Genomic DNA, 25,573 nt, shown 5'->3' with positions numbered 1-25,573 from the left:
GTATCAAAACCCACTGAAAACTGCTACTTCTCTGTGAAAAATTATGTAAGTCTAACTGGTAAGTTGAGCTCTGAAATTTTGAACTGGTTCGAAATGATTAAGTAATAGAGAACGATAGTGACTTGTTAGATCAGATTGGTAACTTACAGCAATTCTACGTGATACTTTCTCTATTGAATTTATTCATGATTATGCTTCTTTTGTCCAACTTGTTCTGTTTTTAAGGTCAAATCTTCCATGAATTCTACCAAAAGAAAAGTTCAAAGCAGTGTGTATTATAACGCCTAATTAAAACAAATGGTACATTTTAGTTATAATTCTTTCCGGTAGCAATGACTTATGTACATAACCTGTGACACTTCTACATATTTTGTAAGGGGTTTGCAGCAACTGCGAATATCTTGTCCTGTAAGTAAAGAAACTGCTCAGACCCAGATTTTACTTGTTTTTTCTGATATCTTTTATCTTAAAGCTCCAAAACCTAAGTCATTTTATAAGTCCAGTAGAATATGTTTTGATATGTGTATATGCAAAGAATATGGAACTCCTTTAGCTGCGTTTGTTTGGGTGTATCATCTAGTTAGAGTTAGCAAGCCTAAGTGTGGATCTAAGATTTTCTACGTTAAGTTAATTGTTGTCAAAGGATGTAAGAACTTTAACATAAAATCTTCACATTTAATTAATGTGTTATGCTTGAGCCTAGTGATTTCAAGTTGTATGGTATTTTCAGTTCATATTTTATAACCTAGAATATCCAACCCAGAAACCCTGGTAACAATAAGGCTTCTTGGAAAATGAATCTAACAGAAATCATTCATCGTCTTTATATTAAAAATGAAGACAGATGAAAAAAGATCGTACCAGTTAAATTTAAGTTGAATATTGTTATTCCCTAAATAGTGATGTAATTTAAAGTGATATATCGGATTTTTGCGCTTGCACCTTATGTCAATTGATCTATCCATTTCCTCGATTTATATACCAGACTTTTAGATGGAATTCCATATGATAATTGGTTTCTACCATGATAGTGCAATCTCGTTTGACTTATTGGTATATTTGAGTAAGTGTTTATTTTTGGGCCATGTAAGTATATGAAAATATTTAGTGAAAACTCTGGAGGGTTTTATATCAAGTTTCATAAATCCTTGCTTCGGTATTTCTCTAACAACTGAATGACCTTTTTTTTTTTTCTTTTTTTTTTTTTTTGTAGTTACATGAAAGATGTCTCACTTATAAATCCAAGTCTATACTCAAATTGTACATTAAGTGCATACATATAGTATCTTTATTGAGTGCATACATATAGTATCTTTATTGAGTGCATACATATAGTATCTTTATCACTACCATCTTCACCTCTTTTTAAAAAACCAAAAATCATTAATTGAGTTCAAGAGTATAATTGTTAATATTGCAGATGGCAAGGAGTGGGAGAAAAAGATTAGGTCTAAAGCACACAAAAGTACATCCTGGATCGAATACCTCAACGATACCATTGCTAAGGTTAGAGGTGTCTATGGTAAAGATTTTGGTAAAGAGATAGGGCTATTGGTTTTTATGAGGTTTGTTGTTCGATGCTACAACAAAAAAAAATGAATATAGAAGATATGGAGAATGAGCTCTATGTCATGTTTCCAGAATTCATGTCACACTTTGTCAAAAACTTGGTCAAGAGGGGCAAGTTCAAAGGTAAGACAGTATTACTATTTGTGCTATTATTAATTTAACATTTCATGGTCCTTTTTAATATATTTTTAAATATTTTCATGCAAACCTTTGGTTATGGCAATAGATACTTGGGAATGCAGTTACAAGTTGGCTTCCAGTGGTGGCCAAGAAGAGCATGGTTGTGCATGTTCCCACTAAGATGCATCTGTCTCATGTAAATTTTTCAATGAGTTATGTTCTCGTAGATTGCTGAAGTATCTTTGTAGATATACTTGACAAGGTGTAATTTCCACCTCAAAATATACACCAAAAGGAGGGAAATTAATCGCCTCAAAGAGACATGCCTACATGTTAACGAACATCTATGGTTTATATGTTTATAATGTTGCTCTTGTTGGATCTATTTCTTGTTTAAACTGTAATTGAATTTGGATTATATTTGAGGTTTGATCCTTCCCATTCATGTCAAAAAACCAGTGTATTACTTGTGTTCATATTTGATGTTCTTTACCTCAAAATTTGGTGCTCGGGCTTTATTCTTGTCCAACCCTCTTTGGATAGGATTTTTTTTTTTTTGTCAATACAATTCTTTAAAAGAATCAATCAAAAGAAAACAAGAAATATATGCAGCTACGATATGCCTCATATAATAATCAACTAAATTTTGACCCATATTCAATTATCTTACAAGAACAACCTGATGGACGTACATAATGAAAACCCAACTAAGAATCAAAATACGTATTCTTTCACATTCACATAAAATGTAGAATTTCTTAGAAATTTGCAAAAGTAGAAAAACAGGGAGGAATTTTAGGGAGACATTTAGCCCATAGTCTCTCCCCTATGGAGATGATTTCTTCTTTTCTTGTGTATTCAAAAATATTTCTTTTTTTGGTAGTTGAACTTTAACATACCACCCTGAAAATCAAATTTCTCAACAGTGCTTATCCAGGGGGTCTCCTAGTATAATGTCACCCACTTTCAGTGGCACAACAAGCAAATTTACGATAAACAGCGAATCTTGCAGTGAGACTTGAAGTTTTGGTATGCTTTTGAGATGACCTTAGCATCCGCACTAGGCGTGTGAAGTGAGAGACGAGGTCTGATTTCAAATTTGACGCACCCAATCTTAAATGTCATGGATTCATCAATAAAATTGCGCTTCGATTTGCCGATTAGGACATTCTAGGGATCCTTCTCATGGACTCCAGTCACATTGAAAACGTGACAATTTTCTAATGCTTCTTCTTCAGTTGAAACTATCTCCACCTGAGTGGGGGCCGATTTGAACCCTTTACTAGCCTTTAACAAGTGCAAGGATCCTTCAAATTTGTCCATTCTAGCATGCATATCATGAACATGTTCTCCATTTTCTCTTGCATTTGGCATATGTTCAAGTTGAGGTCAACAACTTTGTCCATCTGAAGTGTGAATTCCACCTCTTTATCATTGACTTGAGTCTTCAAGGAATTCAAGGATTATTTTAGCTCTTGGATATCCCCATCAAAATTTGTCTAATCTAGCGTTGATATCTCCAAATAACCTCTCCGCGGTTTGCTTGTTTCCGTCCGCCATGAGGAAGAATGAGGAAGAAGAGCAGAGAGGAAAAATAAGAAGAATGCAGAGACTAAAAGAGAACTGACCAAAACTTTTAAAGATTCATTTAATGGACCAACAACACACTTTGTTCTCTTTGGATGGGCGTTTCATGGCTTTTAAGGGTGAGATGACAGCACCTTTTGACCTCTCATCTGGTCGCTTCTATGCATCGTACACAGACGCTCCAATTGATGAGTTTATAATTCGAGTTGTTAACATTTCGTGTGAGGAAATGATTAAGGTCCTAAGGAAGTGAGGGGATAACTAAGAGAGTAAGAGGGGGAAGAACTTAAAGAAGAAAAATTAATATCCAAATATTTAGTATTAAGTCTTGACCCTTTTATGCGGACCTAGATTTGCAATAAACAATAAACTAGTTGTTATACTATTAAGAACTTTTTTGCTATCAATGATTAGACATGTAAATCAGTAATGTTTTATCTTGGCTTTAGAAAACAGATTACTCGATCTAATTTTGCAACAAAACAAAAAAACAATAAACCGATCAACTCAATCAGTTTCAAAAAAAATATTTTTCAATTGTTTTAAATAATAAACCGGGCGCGTTGATCGATTTTTCAATTTCTCAGATTTTGATGCAAACTAATCAAATCAGTCAGTTTTTCTATTTTCTGGATTTTAGCGTCAAAATTATAATTATTTTCTTCTTTTAGAAAAACCAACCGATCTGGTCATTTTTCGATCGGTCCAAAAATTGGTCGATTTTTGACGAATTTTTAGAAGTGATTGAGATTAAATTATCCATAAATTGTATAGTTGGATCTATCTTCAAAAATTAATAAATAAACTTTTTACTAATAATGATCTTAAATAGTATTTGATCTCCCAATCTCAAAAGTCATAAGGGGTCATTTGGTTGCTGGTTAGGCAATGAATTATTCATCAATTAATACCGGTATAACTAATATCATACTTGATAGCATTTTAGTTATATATTAAATTCATTACACCAAATTCAATAGTGTAATAAACAAAAAATAAAATAAAAGTACATACGGTAGATGTGTGTACAACATTTGAAAATGCAAATTTGAGAAAAGTATAAATATTTTTGAAATAAGATTTAAATATTTGGAAACTAGATAAAAGGAAGAATAAGTCACAACAATTGACAATTCAAAATATTTTAAAAGCATAAAAATAATCGCGATCAAAGAAAAACTTGTTTGACTCTCAAAATTCAAATGGTAACACACAAATTGGGGCCGAAGGAGTAGCAACAGAATCCCTTGGTGTTGAATTATTGAGGGTGATCGAAAAAATACTCTTTGTGAATCACGGAATCAATACAATTAGATACGAATGATGAAGGACATCAGTTATTTTCTACTCCTCTTCTTCTTATGATAGCCTGTCACGGAATACAATAATATTTAAGCCTCCTAGCTCAAACTTGCATTTTATAATAGCTTGCAAGGGATAAATGTATTCCATAAGTTTTCCATCTTATCTTATTCCCCCTTTTAATTATGTTCATCACAAATATGACTGAAAAGCTTAGTGGAAGAGTAACTGTCTTTAGTTATTTTGTATCTGATCTTTGTTTTCATTAATTATATATTAGTTATCTTCTTATTGGTAAAGGGTAATCTATTAGTTATTAGATTCATGATCTTTTTTTTTTTGGTTTTTAGAAAGAGCTCTTTGTTTTATTTAGTTAATTACCTATTCTGATATTTGTTTTCTTTGCTTTTCATGAAGTGGAACCACCACAACACTCAACATTGAAGCAGTATGGGCAAAGCAACGATACAATTAAAGCATACCCGTCCAAGCGGGAAGAAAAACTTAATGGTCTTAGGAAGAAATTTCAAAAGATAGAGGCACAAGCGCATCTTGAGCTAGGATAAGCGTCAACGTTGAAACTGATGTTGTAGCCCTTGAATATTTCCTCCGGAACAATAATTGGCGCATCAAAGTCCGCGTCATGCCAACTATCCAAATAAGTTGGGGATGGTGTTCAAAAATGCTGCCAATTTGATGGCAGCACCACTATTAAAAAGAAGAACTAATTGTTTGTTATGGACTGTTTAAGGTTTGTTAGTTAGTTGCCTCTAAATAATGACTTTAAAGTCATGTTCTTTCTCTTTGCTGGTGTCTCTGTCTTTTTTGTTGTTTTGGCCTTTATTATTTCGTGACGTTTCAATTGTATGAGAAGTATTGCCCTTGTATTCTTATACATCTTACCCTGAGTTATTAAACTATGACATACTTTGCTAAAAAGAGAAAAATGATGAATCTACCTAATTGGGATTGTTCAGTTACATTTATCGATCGGTAATTTGGACGGTTTTTAAAAATAATTTGATCCAAAATTTGACAATAAACCGATCAATTCAATCAGTTTTTTTTTTTTTAAATTAATTGTTTAAAAGATTAAGGACAATGCCGGTCGATTTTTCTCTTTTCCATATTGTGGTGCTAAAAAACCAACCAAATCGATCGGTTTCTACTTTATGAATTTTGGCGCCAAAAACTTCAAAAGAAATAATTATTTTCTTCTTCTAGAAAAACTGATCAATCCGATTAATTTTCTAGTCGGTCCAAAAGTCCATATGTTTTAGTCAATTTTGGGCGGATTTTTAGAAGTAATTTGCTTTAAATTAAACATAAATGGTATAGTTCGGCCTGTCTTAAAAAATTAATAAATAAACTCTTTAGAGAAAATATCTTAAATAATACTCCTTCGTCCCAATTTAAGTGTCTTACTTTTCTTTTTGGTCTGTCCCAAAAAGAGTGCATCTTTTTTATATTTAATAAGTTTTCCAATTCCAACATTACGCATGACAATTTATGACCACAAGATTTAAACGACTACACATATATTTAATTTAAGATCACAAGATTCAAAAGTCTCTCTTTATTTCTTAAACTCCGTGTCCAGTTAAACTAATACACTTAAATTAGAAGGGAATGAGTATTTGATTTCTCAATCTCAAAAGTCATAAGAGAAAACAAAAAGGAAATAGAAAATTATCATCATAAGTCATAAGAGCTTAACTTCAGGGAATTTTAGTATAAAGAATGAAAATAAAAATAGAAATATAAAGTTAAAAAAGAAATCAAAGAATAGAAAAAAGGAAAAAAGGGAAGAGAAAGGAAAGGAAAATCGATGTGTAGACAAAAGCTAGAGGAAAAAAAAATTGGTTTCGACAGTTCTGTTAATTGTCTTTAAATTCATCTTTAGGGGTATTTAGACTTTTAAGAGTATCTAATGCAAGTTTTTTTTTTTTTTTTTTTTTTTGGCAAATAAACTGGACATTTTTATTCACCAAGTGCAACAATTACAACTCAAGATTAAAAAAACAGCTTGAGGGAATGGCTAAGCATAAACTTCAGACCACATCCACTACTTCTGCTCTATCTACTGCAAGTTTCTTTTAGGGAAAGTGACGGGTATATACCAGCCAAATATATAGTTTGCAGTCCGCGTAGCCCATAAAATATTTTCACTCCGCATAGCTCAAAACGTACATCAAACATCAATCAATTTTCCTAGAACCTAACAATTTACACAGTTTGAATAAATTCCTACAAGATATCTTTTTAATTCCACACGCAACTAAGATGGATCCTTCCTGAATAAATACATTAATATGATTGAGTCAACCCTTTATGAACTCTCCTTGCAAAAATAAAAGTGGGAAAAAAATATACACCAAAGAAAAAGCAAGGTTCATCAAATTTTTATTAAAATGGCAAGACTAATTTATGAAGGATTCAACTTTCGATTTAAAGTTGATTTGGTAGCTGAAAACAAGAAAAAGTTCAAAAATTTACCGAGATTGATAGCTATTACACGATACATTCTTATACACAGTGATACACATAAGATACATTCTTACACACAGTGATACACATGATATACATTGTTATAACAATGTATATATCTCTCACTAATACTACATTTATACGCACATTATGCAATATATAAATTGTTATACACTATTTAACTATGTATATTCATCTTTGATACATTGCATAACAATATTTATACACATGTTATACATTTCATAGACACATATTATACACAACTGCAGTAAAAGCGGTGTCCGACCACCATGAAATAACCATTCCACCATGCTGATACCCAATTCAAAAGGTCTTGATATTCATTACACCGCTAAAATCCAAAAAGAAGGAGAAGAAGAAAAAGGAGGAGGAGGAGGAGGAGAGATTATTGGGCGACGTCTATTAAAGTACATGGCAGAGCAGATGCAATTAAAATTTCGTGGTGGCTAAGAGGAGATCATGTTGTTTAAGGTCATTTGATATTAATCTATCTATAGGGTTCAAATCGAGTAACTCTTATAAAGTAGGACCATTTTTTTTTTTTCTAACAGCCACATGATGTAGTTATCCCATATTTTATCCTCATCTTTAAAAGCTTTTCAAACATAATCGAGAAAATACTCAAAATACCCCCCAACGTTTGATCAAAATCCCAACTACACACCTAACTTTTGCGGGGGTCCTATTACCCCCTGGACAATTTAAAAGAAGAATAAAGTGACCCTTTTTTGCTGATGTGGCAGTCATATATGCAGACCACCAAATATTGTGCGGTGTTTGTCTACACGCGCTAGGCCCCACCTGCATTATTTTTTATTTTCCCTCTTTAATTGTAACCCGACCCATACCCATACCAAAATCTAAAATTACTCATTTCTCTTAATCAGCCCCATTTCTCAAATCCCTAACCCAAAACCCGTTCGACTCCATTTTAACCCAATAAGTTCTGGGCAAAGATATTCTACACGGACTTCTATTTGCCAAAATATCTTTGTTTTCCAAAACCAAGTTGAAATATTGATTGAACCAAGCAGACAGATTATCCCTTCTATTTCTCAACCATCCCACCTTCTATTTCTCAACCATCCCATGTCGGGGCGAGCCAAAGAGCACTGACATTCATTACAAGAAAAAATGCATTTGAGCCTCTCACTACATACTTTATTGACATTACATCTCAGCAAAGATCCTTGAGCCTCTTTAAGGTTGGATTTGAACTTCATTTGTTGTTGCTGCTCCTTGTGCATCAAGTGAAGGTTAGTTTTTGACATTGCAAAGCCTGACAGATCGAAAACAAGCATCTATGAACTATAATTTGGGAAGAAATTTCGAAACCCTAACTTTGAAATGGAGTAAAGTATAACAATACACACCAAAATTAAAAGAACATACTTACAATACAGCTAAATCCGACCGAATATACTAGCTTAATTCTTCAAAAATGGCCTGAAAGAAGAAGAGAGATTGAAGCTTTTAATTTGGGATAAAATAAAAAAATGGGTCAGGTAAACTTTAAGAGGGTATTATTACTTTTTGAAGTTTAATTGCTGATTTGGACTACCAGGTGGACATTTTACAACAGTTGAGAAATAAATTTAAAGTGTTGAACGCGCCATGGCAAAGTGACAACACGCGCACTGCCACATCAGCAAAAAATGGTCACTTTATTCCTCTTTTAAATTGTCCAGGGGGTAATAGGATTCCCGCAAAGGTTAGGTGTGTAGTTGGGATTTTGGTCAAACGTCAGGGGGTATTTTGAGTATTTTCTCTTGTTTTCTCCTCTTTCTTTCCTTCTCTTTCTTCCATTTTCTTCCTGCTACAAATAACTGAAACTAATTTTATGCACTAACCATCTAACAGATTTTTTTTCTTATCTTTGAGTTTTTTTTTTAACCTCCCATTTGGAGGATCTATAGTGCTTATCTTTGAGTGATGAGTCTTCTCGGGGAAAACAAATTCTTTTAATATATATCCTAATTAGATGACAATTTGATTACTGAAACAGTTAATACTTCTCTAGCTTGAATTGAATATTATTACCCTTAGACATATTATTTTTTAAAAAAGCTTTACAAGAAACTAAAAAGAATGGTAGAACGATTAAACATCACAAGCAAGATTTGTCCATAAACATACACATACTCAGTGTAATCCCAAAAGAGGGGTATGGGTAGATTAGTGTATACACAAATCTTATTCCTATCTTGTTGAGGTAGAGAGGCTATTTCCGGTAGACTCTTGTCTAAAGCAAAGATTTGTCCATCCGGTAAAATTTGTGAATATTTTAACAAGATATATAGAATAAAGATAGTATCAAATTTAACATGTCCGGCAAAACATGTGAACAATTGAACATCACTGGCAAAATTTGCCCATTCAAAAAAAAAAAAAAAAAAAAAAACTAGTGAACAATTTTATAAGATAGGTAGAGTGAAGATAATACCAAATTGTGGATGCCCAAAAGAATTCGTGAACAACTTAACAACACTAGCAAAAATTTGTCAATCCCTAAGAAATTGTAAACAATTTAACAAGATAGGTAAAATAAAAATAGTGTCAAGTTATGGCCGCCCAACAAAACTTATGAACAATTGAGCAATGCAAATAAGATCTACTCACCGGACAAAATTTGTGACCAATTCAATAATGCGGAGGTATGAATAAATTCGTATTTATGCCTTTTCCCATACCTTATTACTACAATTTCGGTGTGAAGATCACTTCCAGTAACAGACCTTCCCATCTTTCACTTTTTCCTCCTAATTATTGACAAAGTCAGTTTAAAAGATTAAAAGAAAATCTACTTCTAAAGCTTTTGGAATCAAAGCATCTAATCTTTCTATACTCGAGGACTCCAATTATAAAAGAGTTAAGAGTTAAATTACAAAGGAAATATAATAGTACTCCCTCCGTTTCAATTTGTTTGTCTGATTTGATTTGACACGGGATTTAAGAAAGAAAAGAACATTTTTGAATTTTGTGGTCTTAAATTAAAGTTATGTAGAGTGTATTAAAATGCTTTTTAATCTTGTGATCTTAAACATGCACGTGGAAAATTGAAATTAAAGAGTTGCGAAAAAAAGGAAAGAAACATACATTTTTGAAACACACGGAAAGTAAGACAAACAAATTATACCCCCTATATCCCAATCTATGTGATACAGTTTCCTTTTTAATCTGTACAAAAAAGAATGATATATTTCTATATTTAGAAATACTGTAACTTGAAACTTCCCTTTTTACTCATAATGAAATGATCTACAGCCACACATATATTTACGACTTATTTTAGATCAGAAGTTTCAAAAGTCTTTCTTTCATTCCTAAACTCCGTGTCAAATCAAATTATATCAAATAAATTGGGACGAATGGAGTAGCAATTTATAATAACAATAATTTCGAGTCTGGATAATCTATCTATATAGAATAGGAGAGATAAATGCATGATAGGATGACAAGTGTCATCACAAGAAAATTCTTATTTTAAAAATTAAAAATAAAAGGCAAAAAAGAATGAAAAAAAAGGACAAAAAGAGAAAAAACAATTAAGAAAAACTAATTACAAACACACACATGCACGATTTTATTTTAAAAAAAAAAAAAAAAAAGAAATACACCCACAATTTATAAAGTTGCTAAAATTTAGGAATACATATTATCTTCTTTCTTTTTTTACAATTTTTTTTTGTTTAATTCCTAACACACACATGCATAGGGCTGTTCACGGTTTTGGTTAAAACCAAAACCAAATCGAAAATTTAACCAAACCGACATTTGGTTTAGTTTGGTTTGATTTGGTTTTAAATTTTAAAAATCGATAATATTTGGTTTGGTTATGGTTATATTAAAAAATAACTGAATAAATAACCGAACCAAACCAATAAATTATATACATAAATTTTATAAGTATTTATATGTATAATATTAGTTTTTCATAAATATTTTATACCTTTTAATCATTAATTTGATTTTTAGTCTACTTATTTCACATGATTGTTTAAGGCCCATGTTTTTAAGAATATGTCCAAGCCCATGTCTTTAAGTGTTAAGTGTAAACCTACTAACAGAAGCACACGTTAGAGTCTAATGTCTTTAACTTAAATTTTTAGTCTTTCTTTGTCAGCCATTTGATTTTAGGTTGTTTTTTTTTTTTTTTCGAATTTATACCTTTCTTTTTTCTTGTCTGAATGGGTCCTAAACTTCTAATATTTTTCATATGAAAAGGACAGAGGTTGTAGATTTGGAGATTCCTATAGAAGATACTTCAGTAACATCAGCATTTGCTGCAATTCAAGCACATGGTGATGTCCTAATACTTCTTCCGTGGGTAATCCTCCTAAAAGGCAGAAAAGAACAACTCTTTGTAGTCGAGACCCTAGCCCTGGGGATAATGATAGAAAAACATCTGAAGTTTGGATCATTACACAAAGTGTTTTTAATAAAATGAGAGAATTGAGGACAAAATGCAAGTAATGCCCAAAAGTTTGGGATCATTACACAAAGTTTTTTTATTTCATATATTTTAATTTTAATTTTAGGTGGTCTTTATGTTTAATTAATATGTATGTTTATAACAACAACTAAAAGCTCCTATGCTCTACTTTATTTCCAGGTATGTGTATTAAGATGACAAAAATGGTGCAGCCACTACTTAGTTAGTTTTTAGCTCTATATGTAATAGTTTAACAACTTTGGGTAACTTGAGTATGACACTATCACTAATAGTGAAAATATTTCTATGATGTATGTTCCACCTTAAACGATAAATAAAAGTTATCGTTTGAACAAAAAAAAGACATGTCTTTTTCAACTTTTTAATGTTTTACTGATAAGTCTCATGGCTGCTAGTCATAAACCGAAAAATCCAACCAAACCGACAATAACCAAACCGGTGGTTATTATTTTATTTGGCTTGATTATGGTTTTAGACATTTAAAAACCGACTAAATTGGTTTGGTTATGGTTTTAATTAATAACCGATCCAAACCGAACCATGAACACCCCTACACATGCACGCTATAAAATAAAAAAGTACACCCACAATTTATAAAGTTGCTAAAATTTAGGAATACATATTATCTTTCTTTTCCTTTTTTTTATTTTTGGTTACAATCTTTTTTGTTTTAATCCCTATTTTTCCTACTTATGTTCTGTATTAAAAAACAAAAGAGATTATAACCGTTTGTAACTCTTAAAAGTAAATCACGTTGTCACTCCTTCTTTATAACAAACTAAAACTGCACATCCAGAATCAGTTTATAAAACTTCTCTCATTTCCCCTTCTCACAATCAATTTATCCTTCTTTTTTTTTTTTTTCTTTTTTTTATAGTGACGTATTTTGCTGATTTGAAGTTTGCATGTTCTGCTTGCAGGTATGAATTGACAGTATATATAGCAAACAAAGAGCAATACACATCCTCTCGAAGGTAATGAGATTTGGCATCGAGTCAATGTTTGATTCTGTTACCTTAGAGTTTATTCATTTATAATTCCATTCGGCTTCTCCATTTCTCTCTGCATTTGTGATTTATATTATTTTTAGTTCAACGTTGATGATTTTTTTTAATATTCATGAATTCTTTATTGATTATTTTTCACGTTATTCATGTTTTTTTTTTTTTTTTGCTTTTAGTTCAATGTTGATGATTTTTTTTTTGTAATATTCATGAATTCTTTATTGATTATGTTTCACATTATTCATGTTTTTTTTGTTTTTCATAATGTCGCCCGACTTTAAGTTGCATATGCGTATAAAAAATCTACATATTATCTAATGTAATTTGCATATGCACGCAGGAGAAGGACCGATGTTGACATGAAAAACGTTTTGACTAAGTGAGATCGGGTAAAGTAACAATATAAGCTTTATAAGCATATGATGTTTTATTATCTTTTGACTCAAATATTGTATGTTACATGTTAATTACTACTAACATTTGCCATTTTTAGTGTCTCTTTATAGAACTTTTGTTATTTGATGATAATGACCTGTATATAAATTTTTTGTTATAATGCATTCAAGTTGAAATTGAAATGCCTAGAAATAAAGTGGAGATGTTACATTTAGTTAAAAAATTATAGAAGATAAAAAAAAGTATAATTACGTGTACACTATAAAATATTGCACATCACATTAAACTAAATAAATGTCATGATCCATTTTAGCCTAGGTCATGCGGGCACCTACCATTCCACCTCGGTAGGCGAACCCTTAACTCAACGTTCACAATCAATAAATATGATAAAATAGCGGAAGAAGTAAATGACGTAAGTCTCACAATGTAATATAATATAGATAAGTGCGGAAGTAAATAAATCCACCCAGTATCTGGTCTGGTCATACAAGAGCATCTAAGTACGAATGAGTAATGACTCTGGTCTAATAATAGTACAAAAAATGTCTCAAATCATGTCTTGAAGGAAAAGTAAGACATAAACAATAGAAGAGTCTTCGAGGTTAGCGGACGCCATGCTCACCCTGGAAAACTCAAGTAGAAGCTAAGGAGTCGATCAGCCACGAGTCAGAGAAGTAGATCCGTCCTGATACTCTGCATTCATAAAAAAATGCAGCAAGTGCAGGTCAGTACAAATAACAGTACTGATAGGCATCATAGGCCGACCAAGCATAGTTAACACAATTCAGAAAAATAACGCAGATAAACAAGTAAACCAATCACGCATGGAACAATATAATTGTAACCGAGTATCCATCAACACCTATGTAAGTATCTAACCCCAATATAATAAGTCTGAGTATATCTAATCCTTGAACATTCAACACAAAAGAATCAACAACACAATCCATTACAATACAGTCATCACGACATCTCACTCAAGTCATAATGCAATGCAGTGCAATAATGGTATGAATGTGATGTCATGCCATGCAAATGAGATGTACACATGTACTCTAGACGGAAATATCAACGTCTCGGCAGCACAACCCAGTGTGACTCATGAAGTCTGAGTGCCACCCGTCCAGGATCTTTGCCAAACAGACAGACGAGACCTTGGCTAATTGCTCACATGGGGAGTCTCACCGGCACCACTCTGGGGGACCCGCGGAGCCCATGCACTACAATCGAATCCGGGATAACATTGGAATCGGCCATGCACAACGATGCCCGAATATAACCATCGGACATCGGCCTCCTCACAATCACTCAAAAGAGTTGTCAAATATCAGTTTCATAAATCAACGATTCCAGGATTGAACCTCGGACATCGGCCTCCTCACAATCACTCAATAAAGAGTTTAGCAAGTATTAGCCGATTCCAGACTGGATCTTCGGACATCGGCCTTTTTCACAATCACTCAAGTAAAAGAGTTTATCAAATATCAGTTTTTCTCAATCAACGATACCGGATCATCAACGGATATTGGCCATGCATGCGTGCAATGCATATGTCAATCATTAACAAGTAAGCTCAATCTCACAAGTACCTCAACGGGGTACGCCAATAATATATCACATCACAATACCAACAGTGCGTATGCCAACATATATCAATAACTCAAGTACCAACAGTGGGTACGCCAATAATGTATCATAATACAAATACCAATAATAGGTATGTCAATCCTATCCCAAATCAGGACAACAAGCGACATTCGCTATCTACCAACTACACATGGCATCAAGCCAACACAATTAAACAATCAAACACATATAATGGGGTGGCTAGTCCCAACACACATCAGGGCCCAACCTAAGGCAATATCCATCCCAACTTCACACCCGAAGGTTCACATGTTGTCTCCGATATCATAATCTAAATATGTGATTCACTATACTAAGTCTTACCAAAGGTAAACCATAACCTACCTGGACTGCCGAACTGCAACAACAACAAGTCACTCTATCGCCTTGCCCTTTCTCTGAAGCTCAGAACCAAAATAGTCTAAGCACAATAGAATTCTAAATTAGAAATTATTCATGATACTAATATTGCTATGATATCAATTAGGTCCATTTTAACCCTATAAATTGGGGAAACGGGCCCACAAGGGCGAAAAGGGAAATTCACGGGCAAAATACCAAATTGAATCCTAGATAATCATAACCCCATCATTAATTGTTGATTTATCTCAAGAATTATCTACTAATCTGATTTCTAGTAAAAACCCCCAAATTAGATATGAACCCTAATTCTCCAAATCCAAAATTCAACCTTAAAAGTGAAAGATATATGATTACTAAGCTTAGATTCATCACATTTTAACATTAACATCATCAATTTGTCAAGTATACTCTTAGAGAAAAATCTCCCAAAACCCTCCTTCAAATTCCATTTCTAAGTGATTGAAAAGGGAAGGGGAAAGTCTAAGATGATTGTGATTAAAGAGAAGTAAAGGATTAGACAAGGTTTTACCTCCAAGATTTCCTTCAATTTGTCTCTAAGAACAGCCTTTCCAAGCCCCAATATCGAGATATGAAATAATGAGGGTCTAAGACTTATTAAATGCACAGTCACTGCCCGTCATCGCTGTAGCGGTAACAGGACCGCCCCCAGCGGCCACCTGACTGTTTCAGCGGTCAAGCCAAAATGGCTAGGACCGCTTCAGTGGTAGGGCTACCGCCCCAGCGGTGCCGCTGCTGCGGTGCTGGTGCTGCCAAAGCGGTCACCAGATACCAGAATCCTTGGCCCAATATTTTCTTTTGATCCGATTTTTTGACTAACTCCCGAGGCCATTTGCTCATATACTAGATACCTAGTCCCACATAAAAATACGCTACGAACGCGCCTGTAGCCTCGAAATTCCCAACGGAGGTCTCGTTGACCGAGTCAACTACCGATGCCTTAATTCCCATTTCCCATCCAATGTCCCGAAATGCATCCGAATGCATTGGGAATCGAATCAAACGCGCACACAAGTTCTAAACGACTATCCGGACCTCTCGGAATTCCGAAAAAGGTTCGTTTGCCCAAAAGTCAACTTCGGGTCAACCACTTTCACTTTTAAGCCTATTTTCACCAAACATACCCGAATCCAGTCTAGACACCTCGAAAAGCGTGTCAACGATCCCCTCGGATCAAAAGGGAGCTAATCAATGCTCGGGAGCGGGCGAAAGTGCCAAAAGAACTATAACGACCAAACGGGTCGTTACAATAAATAGTTGTATTTTGAAGTGTATATAACTTTCTTACTTAAGAATTTATATTGTGTAAACCGTAAAATATACCTTATCAAATATTGAGTTTTCATAATCCTATTCAATTTCAATCTTACACGAATTTTCATGGTGCTGTAACTTTGGATGCGATCTATGTTCTGCTTTACCATTTTAAGTTTATTTATTATATCTTCAATTATGTACAACAATCACCTTTTATTTGTGTTATTGGAGGAAATAGAAGCAGTTTTAGGTGTTCACATGAAGAGGAAATGGCTTTTCATTTGAAAGATGGATAGGGAATACAAAAATCACTCGGTGCATAACAGAGAGAAATGCATAGGCTAAAGAAGCAAAGTTAATAGAAGCTTGGAGTGGCAAGCAACAAAAGTTGGCTGTGAAAATATTGCATCCGAAGACAAAGATCCAACATCTTGGCTCTTTAGAAGCTAATATTAGCATTATTAGGATGTTGTGTAATGTCTTTCATGTTCTCATGGTTTAATAGATAGGAAAAAAAATACTTAAACAGGCCCTCAAATTTGGCCTCTGCTGGCAAGTATGCCTTCCAACTTTGAGTGTGCATAGGTAGGCACCTCAACTGATCTCCACTTTGTCAGTTGAACACTCCAACTTACAAAATGATCATCTAAACACCTCAATTTGTATAAAGTACACATCAAATTTTTTTGTGGCACGTCAGCATTTGTGTTTATGTGTTCAACTTTATACAAGTTGTGGTGCCTACTTGTGCACATTCAAAGTTGGAGGACATACTTGCTAGCTGAGGCCAAGTTTAAGAGTCTGTTTATGTATTACGCCAAAATTAAACTAGTATAATCTTTTCCTTATGGTTTCACCTGAATTTATTTTGATGGATGAAAAACTTAGCATTTTAGTTGATGTACTGAATAGTTTTAGAAGTGTTCATGGGACTCAATACAGTTTGTGTAATATAATACAACAAACTCCGGTTAGAAATAATCAGTATTAACTAATTACAATTGTTAATTTGTTTGCTATAACGTAAAATATCAATTCTTTCATATATAAAAATGCAAGGTAACATTAGTATGAATATTAATTAATTGCTTTAATTATTGTGTGTGCCCATGAGGGAGAAGAATTAATAATTTAAAAAAATAAATGACTTAATAAGACTACATAATCCATTCAGTATGCACTTTATTTATAGAAAAGGAAAAGAAAAAAAATAAATTTTTCAAAATGAATTGGATTTAAAGATATATTCTAGGTAAAGCAAATATTGTAGATGATCATAGCTAATAGTTCGAGTACTAACAATAATAATTTAATATTTTCAAATAAACACAATATTACATTTTTTTATGATTAATTTTCTTTATATCATCGCGGATCGCGGGGTACTAATTATATGAAAGTCCATGAATGAAATACATAAAGTCAAGAAGCAAATAGAAAGCATATTGCAACTGGCTCTACACCTGACATAAGGCCATTTATTTTTTGTATATATTCGTGGTTCGATGAAAAGACAACTACCGACGAACGGGGTCCAGGTTGGTTCTCCATTGGCATATTACATTATAGCCCTACAAATCATAAAACAGCAAAACATTAGAATAGAATAATAATAATAATAATTTAAAATTGTCCATTTGCAGTTACGTGTCCTCTGAGTCAGACAAACATAAACTGTAACACAACACATCCACATTCAAATTACGTTTTCTAACTTGATTCTTTTTCTATCCCTGTTGGAATTCACGTCAACTTAGATGCCCAGAAAACTTGTACAGTTAAGAACTTGTGAAGGGTCCTATTCAACTTTTTAACAAGGGATCTTGTTCTTTGCTTTTCTTTTGTGATTTGGGATTTTTATGTACAGAGTGAAGAGATGATTGAATATTGAATTTAGTGCTAACAAAGGATGATGAGAGACAAGAGAGACATAGGGCCTGTTATCTTGAAATTTGGGGTTGCTTTAGCTCTTTCTCTTGGTGGAATTATCTTTACCTTTTTCAGAAGCAAAAGAATCAAGCCCTCCAATTCCTCTACCAGTTCAGGTTAGCCCCTCAACTTCATAACCCTAAGAAATGACAAAAAATGGACCTTTTTCTTCCTTTGTTGGACTTCTTTTCCTTATTTATTTTTTTGTTTTTGGGTTTGATTTTGTATTATGGGTTGAATTACAGGTGGTAAAAAAGGTGAGCTCAAAAATGATGATCAGACAACACCTGCCTCGCGGAAATCAGTTTTTGATGTGCCAGAGAGATATGTAAGTTCATTAGATAAGACCGATGATTCTTGTTTTGATGTTCTCAGTTCTTACTTACCTAATTTTAAGTTTTAAGCTAAAATATTGTTGGAATTGAAGGACAACCTTTTGATTATATATTTAGAGCCCGTTTGGATTGGCTTATAAGTTGCTGAAAATAACTTATAAGCTGTTTTCAGTTTTTTTGAGTGTTTGGCTGGCCAGCTTAAAGCCATTTTGTGTTTAAAATAAGCTCAAAAAAATAGTTGGGCTCGTTTGGCTTAGCTTATCTAAAGTAGCTTATAAGCTGTTTTCAGCTGCTTTTTTTAAGTCCATCCAAACAGGCTCTTATTCAATTTATCAGCATAGGATCTATTAGTTGGTTATAGATTGCTTTGATAAGTGTTATATTAGAGAGGGTGGAATGAACTGTGGAAATGATTAATTATAGTTGGAAGAGCTTCTTGTAAGTAATAATTTCAAGCATGATCACAATTTTCAACGGTTAATTTTTGCCGTATTTGAGTTGGGCCTTTGCAGTATAACTCTTGCTTTTGTTTTCACTTGTTATGTACAGCAGCAAAAGACTCTAGTGACTGCAATGTTCATGGTGTCGTATTGCTTATTCTGTAACTTTAAATTGTTAATTTCTCGTAAAGATGATTTTTTTCTTGTTTCTTCCCTTCTCCTTTTCACTCTGATTATGCTTTGGATGTACTTATTAATAGTTTACTTTTGGATTACCCAGAAGAGGAAAAGAATTGAATGATTGTCTCGAATGCTTCCCTATTAACAGATTGTTGATCATTTGTCCTGCTTGTGAGCTAATCACTTCTTTGTTTCTATGGCAGGAGGAGATCTCCATATCAAAAAGCATTATTGAGAGTTCTAAAAGTGGTCCATCTACAATTTGTAGGTCTGATGGTGATAGAGATGGGCTTCTTTTGCCGGAGTTCAATGAACTTGTAAAGGAATTCGGTTTTTCACCTAGTAAGGATGTCGAAACACCACTGCAGGATGCAGATTCACTAAAAGAATACAAAATTGTTGGAAGGGATGACCATGAGCAAGAGATTAAGAACATGAAGACTATTGTTAAAACTCTTAAAGAAAGGGAGAGAACTCTTGAGAACCAACTGCTTGAGTATTATGGCCTAAAGGAGCAAGAAAATGCCGTCATGGAGCTTCAAAATCGTCTAAAGATACACAAGATGGAGGCCAAGCATTTGGGGTTAAAGATCGAGTCTTTGAAGGCAGAGAAGATTGAATTAGAGGCTCAAGTGGCTGATTATGCAAAGGTTGTGTCAGATCTTGAAGCTGTGAAATTGAAAATAAAGCAGCTAAGAAAGAAACTCAGGTTGGAAGCTGATCGTCACAAGGAACAGATTTTATCCCTTAAAGAAAGAGTTCTGAAGCTGCAGAACGAGGAAAAGTATGCGGTTGAAACTGAATCAGACGTTCCGTTACAGCTCCAAAAACTCAATGACTTGGCAAGCGAGGCTGATGAGTTGAGGAAATCTAACCAAAGCTTAAGAGCAGAAAACTCGACACTGGCTGAGAGACTAGAATCTGTTCAGACCCTTGCCACTTCTGTTCTTGGAGATGATGAAGTACGTCTTTAATTCGCGAACTTTCCTTTTCAACTTTGTCTATTTCATGTGTTTTTGCTGACCTTTTCCTGTCATAGGTGGAAGCACTGAAAGAAGAATGTCAACGACTGAGAAAGCAAAATGAAGATTTATTAAATGAAGTTGAGCAGCTTCAAGCAGATCGCTGCAGTGATGCTGAGGAACTAGTCTATCTTCGATGGTTAAATGCTTGCTTGCGATATGAACTGAGGAACTATCAGCCTGTCCAAGGGAAAACAACTGCAAGGGACCTCAGTAAAACATTAAGCCCCAAGTCCGAAAAGAAAGCCAAGCAACTAATTCTTGAATATGCAAATAAAGAAGGCCAAGCGGATAAGGGGATCCACAATCCAGACTTTGATTCTGAATTGTTATCCTCCAAGGAATCCTATCTTACGGACTCTTGTGAGTTTGATGATACTTCTATTGATAATTATTCAGCACATAAGGCTGACTCTTCAAACAAAAGTAAAGTCTTTGGTAAGCTTATGAGATTAGTACGGGGAAAGGACCATCATCGTAGTCAGAGTTCTCCTGAAATCGTTCACAGTCAGAGTTCTTCTGGTTACAATTCAGATACAGCTGTTATAGATGCTGGAGCTATTATGCTCCGTAGCAGATCAAGAACATCATCTCAGGGTTCATCCAAACAATTTATAGATTTCCATTCAGTTTATCAAGGTTCAAGGAGCGATAAAGGAGAAAGCAGAAAAAATTTGACACGTATGAGGAGATATAGTGATGTGGGCTCATTAGATTATATCTCTAAACGTCTTGCTGATTCACCCCAAGAAAAAAGAAATGACCATGACCATGACCAAGAAAATGTGCAGAAATCTGAGTTAAAGAAATATGCAGAAGTTTTGAAAGGTTCTCGCTCTAAAGCATCAGTTCGCAAGAGAGCAGCATCAATTAGTTTCTTCTAACTTCTATAAATATAAAAGACTTGCTTCTTTTTTTGTTTCCCCAACATTGTTGCCCCTCTTTATGGATAGACGTAGACATAGGTTCTATAGTTGTGTGATCCTTCATCATGCAAATCAACTTATTGCAACATGATTACTTCAGTTGTTTACACTGTGTAGTCCTACAAAAATTCCAAATGTAACATACAAACTAGTGTGCAGCTTCTTACATGGAAGTTATCATGAGGAAATTTTGATTAGCAAAAGGAAACAGAAGAAAAGAGTATACATGTGTAACATTAGATATCAATGTTTGATTTTCTATGTAGCTTCTGGTGCTTTTTTTCTTCATTTTAATTCAAATTAACCCCTTGACACGAACTGTACAGAATGAATCTTGGGCCTAACTAGTTCATGAGGGAAGGATTGCTCAAGTCCATATAAGGAGACCAAAAACCCATCTACAACCGATGTGAGAGAATCAACATGAACGCTTATTCATCTTCTAAACTCTTAAAGTAAATAGTAATTGTGATGAACTTTTGATCTCTTCATTATGATGGAAAAGCAAAATTGGTTCTTTTTTCATGTGGATGACAAGGAGCCAAGCCCATGTAAGATTTTCTGATTCAAATGCGTTGCTCAGTCAATTTCAATATGCAGGATCATTAATGCAACTTGTGCTAAGTATCTTCTGACTTATGGGCTATGGTTGCCTTTTATTTTTTCTGGTATGTGTCAATTTTCACTAATGCAGGTTTGAAGCAACTGCGTGTACTGTAGGAAATCTCCTAAATCAAAGTCTTATTTGCTTTCCTGTGATAATTTTACATATATTGATGAGGAGTAAACCATGCTTGACTTTCAGAGATTCTTAGACATGTTTACAAGGAAGCTACAATCATCCTCATCTTAGAAAATTATTGCTTCTCATACTCAACTTGTCAAATCTACTTTATACCAAAAGAGCTAAAAAAAAAAAAAATTTAAAAAAAAACTTTTCCAGATTACTCTTATTGCCTCTTAGAATGTCAAATCCCGAATTATTATTCTTATCTTAGTCGAATGACTTTGATGATTAGTTAAAGGTTAATTACACTACCTAGTCATTTGTACTGTATACGTAGTGTTGGTTTTGATTCAACTTCAAGAAGTTTAAATAGGATGATAAGGAACAGTTTATATTCTTATTTTAGTCAATGACTTTGATGATTATTAAATCTCATGTTACATACGTCTTGCTTATTTTAATTCAACTTCAAGAAATTTACTTAACTAGGATGATGAAAAACAGTTTAATTATCATTATCTTATCTCAGTCGAATGACTTTGTCTAGTTATATCTCCTGTAGCCCTCTAAAATCCACCCTTTTAGTTTCTGTATATCCTCTTTTTCTCTTTGTTCTTCCTTGCGTTAGCTTTGTTTCTTTCTCTTCTTTTTGCCAAATACTAAACCGGAAACACACAAGGAAGCCCATTTCGCCCTTTATCTTTGACTTGCTATTCATCTTATGAATCCATAGTCTCTTTTCTCAATGCGATTGCCAAAACAAATTATAATCATTGTATGGTAAATTAGGCTGTCACAAGTCAACTATTTAACTCAACCGATTCAAAATTCTTCGTCAATAATCAACTAATATGAATATCAATCTTCGGCCACAAAATTTTAGCCTAAAAATTATTATCAAGATGGATTTTAGAACTATTAACGAACAGAATCCTACCCAATTTGAGCGACATTACGTCTACCAATTCGTGAGTGATTTAGATTTTCAATTAAATACGCTTCAACAAGTTAATAAAATATCATACTTCAACAAGTTTATGATGAGCGCAAAATCATAATTTTAGTATAATCTTTGTTCTCCTAAGTTATTAAATTGTTCACAAGTCTCGCCAGATTGACAAAATTTGCATGTGTTAATTGTTAACTAGTTATATGACAAGCGCATCATAATAATAGGGGGAAAAACATAAGTAGACAATATATAATAATATTTACATACTCATAGCAGGTAAAAATAATTAACATTACATGATAGTTAAGAGTTTTATAGTAAACCAATTGCTATGAATAAGATAACCATTTAGACGTGAATAACATAAATTCCTATAATTTCATTCATATTTGTAACGACTTTTGTACAGTTTCATACTTATTTGCTTTTTTTGAAACCTTTTCTACTTCCTTCTTATTCTAATTAACCTCCTTTCATTGTTCATCCATGATTCCTTCTTATTCTAATTAACCTCCTTTCATTGTTCATCCATGGAAGATAAAATCAAAGTGTTTAATTCAACACGATGAGAGATGGATTGTTGAACACAATTTAGTACAATAACTTCAGTGTTGATAGCGCCATTCTGGACATGGTATGTGATTTGTATTATGCGTAGTATAATAAAAATGTTATACATAGTCCTTCGAGATGGCTCAGTTGGTTTGGAGGGTGGTTATCCACACCCTCAATGCCTTTTGAGTAGAGCCTGTCGCATAGGGCTTGCCTAGTGCGGTTTACATCACCTGTGTGGTTTGCAGGCTATGACATAGTGGGGGGTTTACCCAGTGCGGACACAGTGCTCATCACAGAGTGTTCACTCGAAGGGCAGAGGGTGTAACGGCTACGGGTTATACTGGAGTTCCAAAAAAAAAATGTTATACATAGAATAATATTCGTATAATTAATTACACCTTTTATAATAGATTAGATATAGCTCGTATAATTTAATTATACACTGTATCTAAATTTTTATATACCTCTTATAATTTTATTACACGTTATATACTAAATTTTATTATGTATATTGTACGTGTGGATGATTACTGTGGTTCTCACCCTTCCTGCATCAAATAGCTATAGCCTTGCGTAAATCCTGCATAACTCGAACCCAACAAGAAGAAAATATGGAGATGAATTGAGAGATGAGGATGTATTAGTTGACGAGAGAGAAATGAGAAATATAAGTATTAATCGGTTAAATAAAAGAGATTAACAATCATAAAGGACTTGCCTTTTACCAAAGAGAGAGAATAAATGATAATAATGATTTAATTGAATCCCTAATTTAAGGGATAATTTTTCCGTATAATATTTTTACAATGTGTTCTTTTTGAAGAATTTTAGAAGCTGTGCTAATTACGTGCTTAAAATTAATACCGTGACTAATGGTGTAATTTGCTCATTATAATTGTAGTACAATCTTCATTCTCTTTTATTGTTAGAATTTCATTGTCTTATGGATTGGTAAGACGTGCCTATGTCATAGCGTCAGGATAAATTTTGCACAAAATTGTTAAACAAGGACAAAACTTAAACAACGGCTCACGAAGTTTTATATTTGTGCCATTTTTATTTTTGTGTGCGCTAAAATAGGGGTATCAAGACTTTTTGACATAAGTGGCCGCTTGTACGCTACCACAATAACGAAAGTTTGTCTTTAGGTCGTCAAAAACACAAAATTGAGCTCCTCCTTTGTTGGTTTTGTAGCAGTACTGTTTTTCTTTTTTAATTTTAAATTTCACATATTAATCAAAATAAATATGAATGGTCCAACCAGAAAAGATAAAACTTCGGGATTTCCTCCTCGAAATCTTTTCTCTTAATTTATTCACTAAATACAAAACGTTACAAACTCGACATTTCCCACAGTGTACAAATAACACGCCTAATTAACCTATAGAAACCAAGTTGTTTCTTTATTGAGTATAACATGCACATTACTCAGAGACACACCGATTGCTTATCATGAGACTTCTTCATTTGACTTGTAGAAAAGAGGAGTTTCAACAACCACAGCGGGTACAACAGGCACCTGGGGGTGGTGGTTCACAACACCCCACACAATGAAGACATGCTACGGTAGACTTGCTCGCCACGAATTCTGTAGACAGAAGAACACATACGTGAGTTTAAAACATATAGCAATTAGAGACGGATCTAGAATTTAATGGCAATCACCGTGCAGTTATGCCTATTGTTTACATGTTAGATTCGTCTCTGCCTTGATTCATGAATTAGTTAGTATAATGTCACATAAATTTTCAAGTTTGATAAGTGACTAATACTATGTTTATAATGATAGTTATGATGTGAAAATATACCTTGAGGGGTTCTAGCTGCATCGCAGGACCATAATAGCAAGGGAGACAGGAGAATAGCATAAATCATAAGTGTAATCACTATGGACCTTATGGACTTAGAGAATGCTGCCATTGCAAACCTATACGAATTATTAAGTAACAATTTTGAAAGCTTTTTTTAGAACTTGAATATCAAGCTCAATGCGTTTGGATGTATTTATATGAATTTTGACCGTGTGTACAGATACTACAAAACAAGCAAGTATATTGACTTGGAGAAAAATGAAAAGGTTAGGAATAACAAACGGAATTTCTGAAGTAATTTAATAGTATGAATAAAAGATGAAGTCAAGTCACCCAATCAACCAGACCAAGGAAATTACGTAGTCGGAGGTCTATTTAAGCATTAAAAAAAGTAAATGAACAACATTATTTCTATGAATTATTACTATTGACCAGACCAGGGGAGTATGTAACATTCAAGGTGGGGTTCAATTAACTTTCGACACGGAGT

General features: G+C 33.6%; 1 protein-coding gene and 1 long non-coding RNA gene across 2 annotated transcripts; one reads left to right on the top strand and one right to left on the bottom strand.

The window, feature by feature from the left end:
• Positions 1-17,830: 17,830 nt before the first annotated feature.
• Positions 17,831-21,303, top strand: LOC132645794 (protein CHUP1, chloroplastic). The gene is made up of 4 exons (XM_060362999.1): positions 17,831-18,251; positions 18,381-18,463; positions 19,294-20,052; positions 20,130-21,303. The coding sequence occupies exons 1-4, from the start codon at positions 18,116-18,118 to the stop codon at positions 20,994-20,996; spliced, it is 1,845 nt and encodes a 614-aa protein (XP_060218982.1). The 5' UTR covers positions 17,831-18,115; the 3' UTR covers positions 20,997-21,303.
• A 3,217-nt stretch (positions 21,304-24,520) lies between these two features.
• LOC132619503 (uncharacterized) lies at positions 24,521-25,271 on the bottom strand. Its single transcript, XR_009574730.1, has 2 exons — positions 25,081-25,271; positions 24,521-24,860 (listed from the first exon to the last, which is right to left on the bottom strand). It is a non-coding gene; the product is annotated as an uncharacterized LOC132619503 (long non-coding RNA).
• Positions 25,272-25,573: the final 302 nt, after the last annotated feature.

This window comes from Lycium barbarum, chromosome 1 (assembly GCF_019175385.1).
Source record: "Lycium barbarum isolate Lr01 chromosome 1, ASM1917538v2, whole genome shotgun sequence".
Taxonomy (NCBI): Eukaryota; Viridiplantae; Streptophyta; class Magnoliopsida; order Solanales; family Solanaceae; genus Lycium; species Lycium barbarum.
Note: the sequence above shows the minus strand (reverse complement) of the source record. Positions and strands in the feature narration are given on the sequence as shown.

Coding starts and splice junctions, on each gene's coding strand:
- LOC132645794 (XM_060362999.1), top strand. CDS start 18,116: ATGATGAGAGACAAGAGAGACATAGGGCCTGTTATCTTGAAATTTGGG. Junction 18,464..19,293: donor TTGATGTGCCAGAGAGATAT/GTAAGTTCATTA, acceptor TTTCTATGGCAG/GAGGAGATCTCCATATCAAA. Junction 20,053..20,129: donor CTGTTCTTGGAGATGATGAA/GTACGTCTTTAA, acceptor TTCCTGTCATAG/GTGGAAGCACTGAAAGAAGA.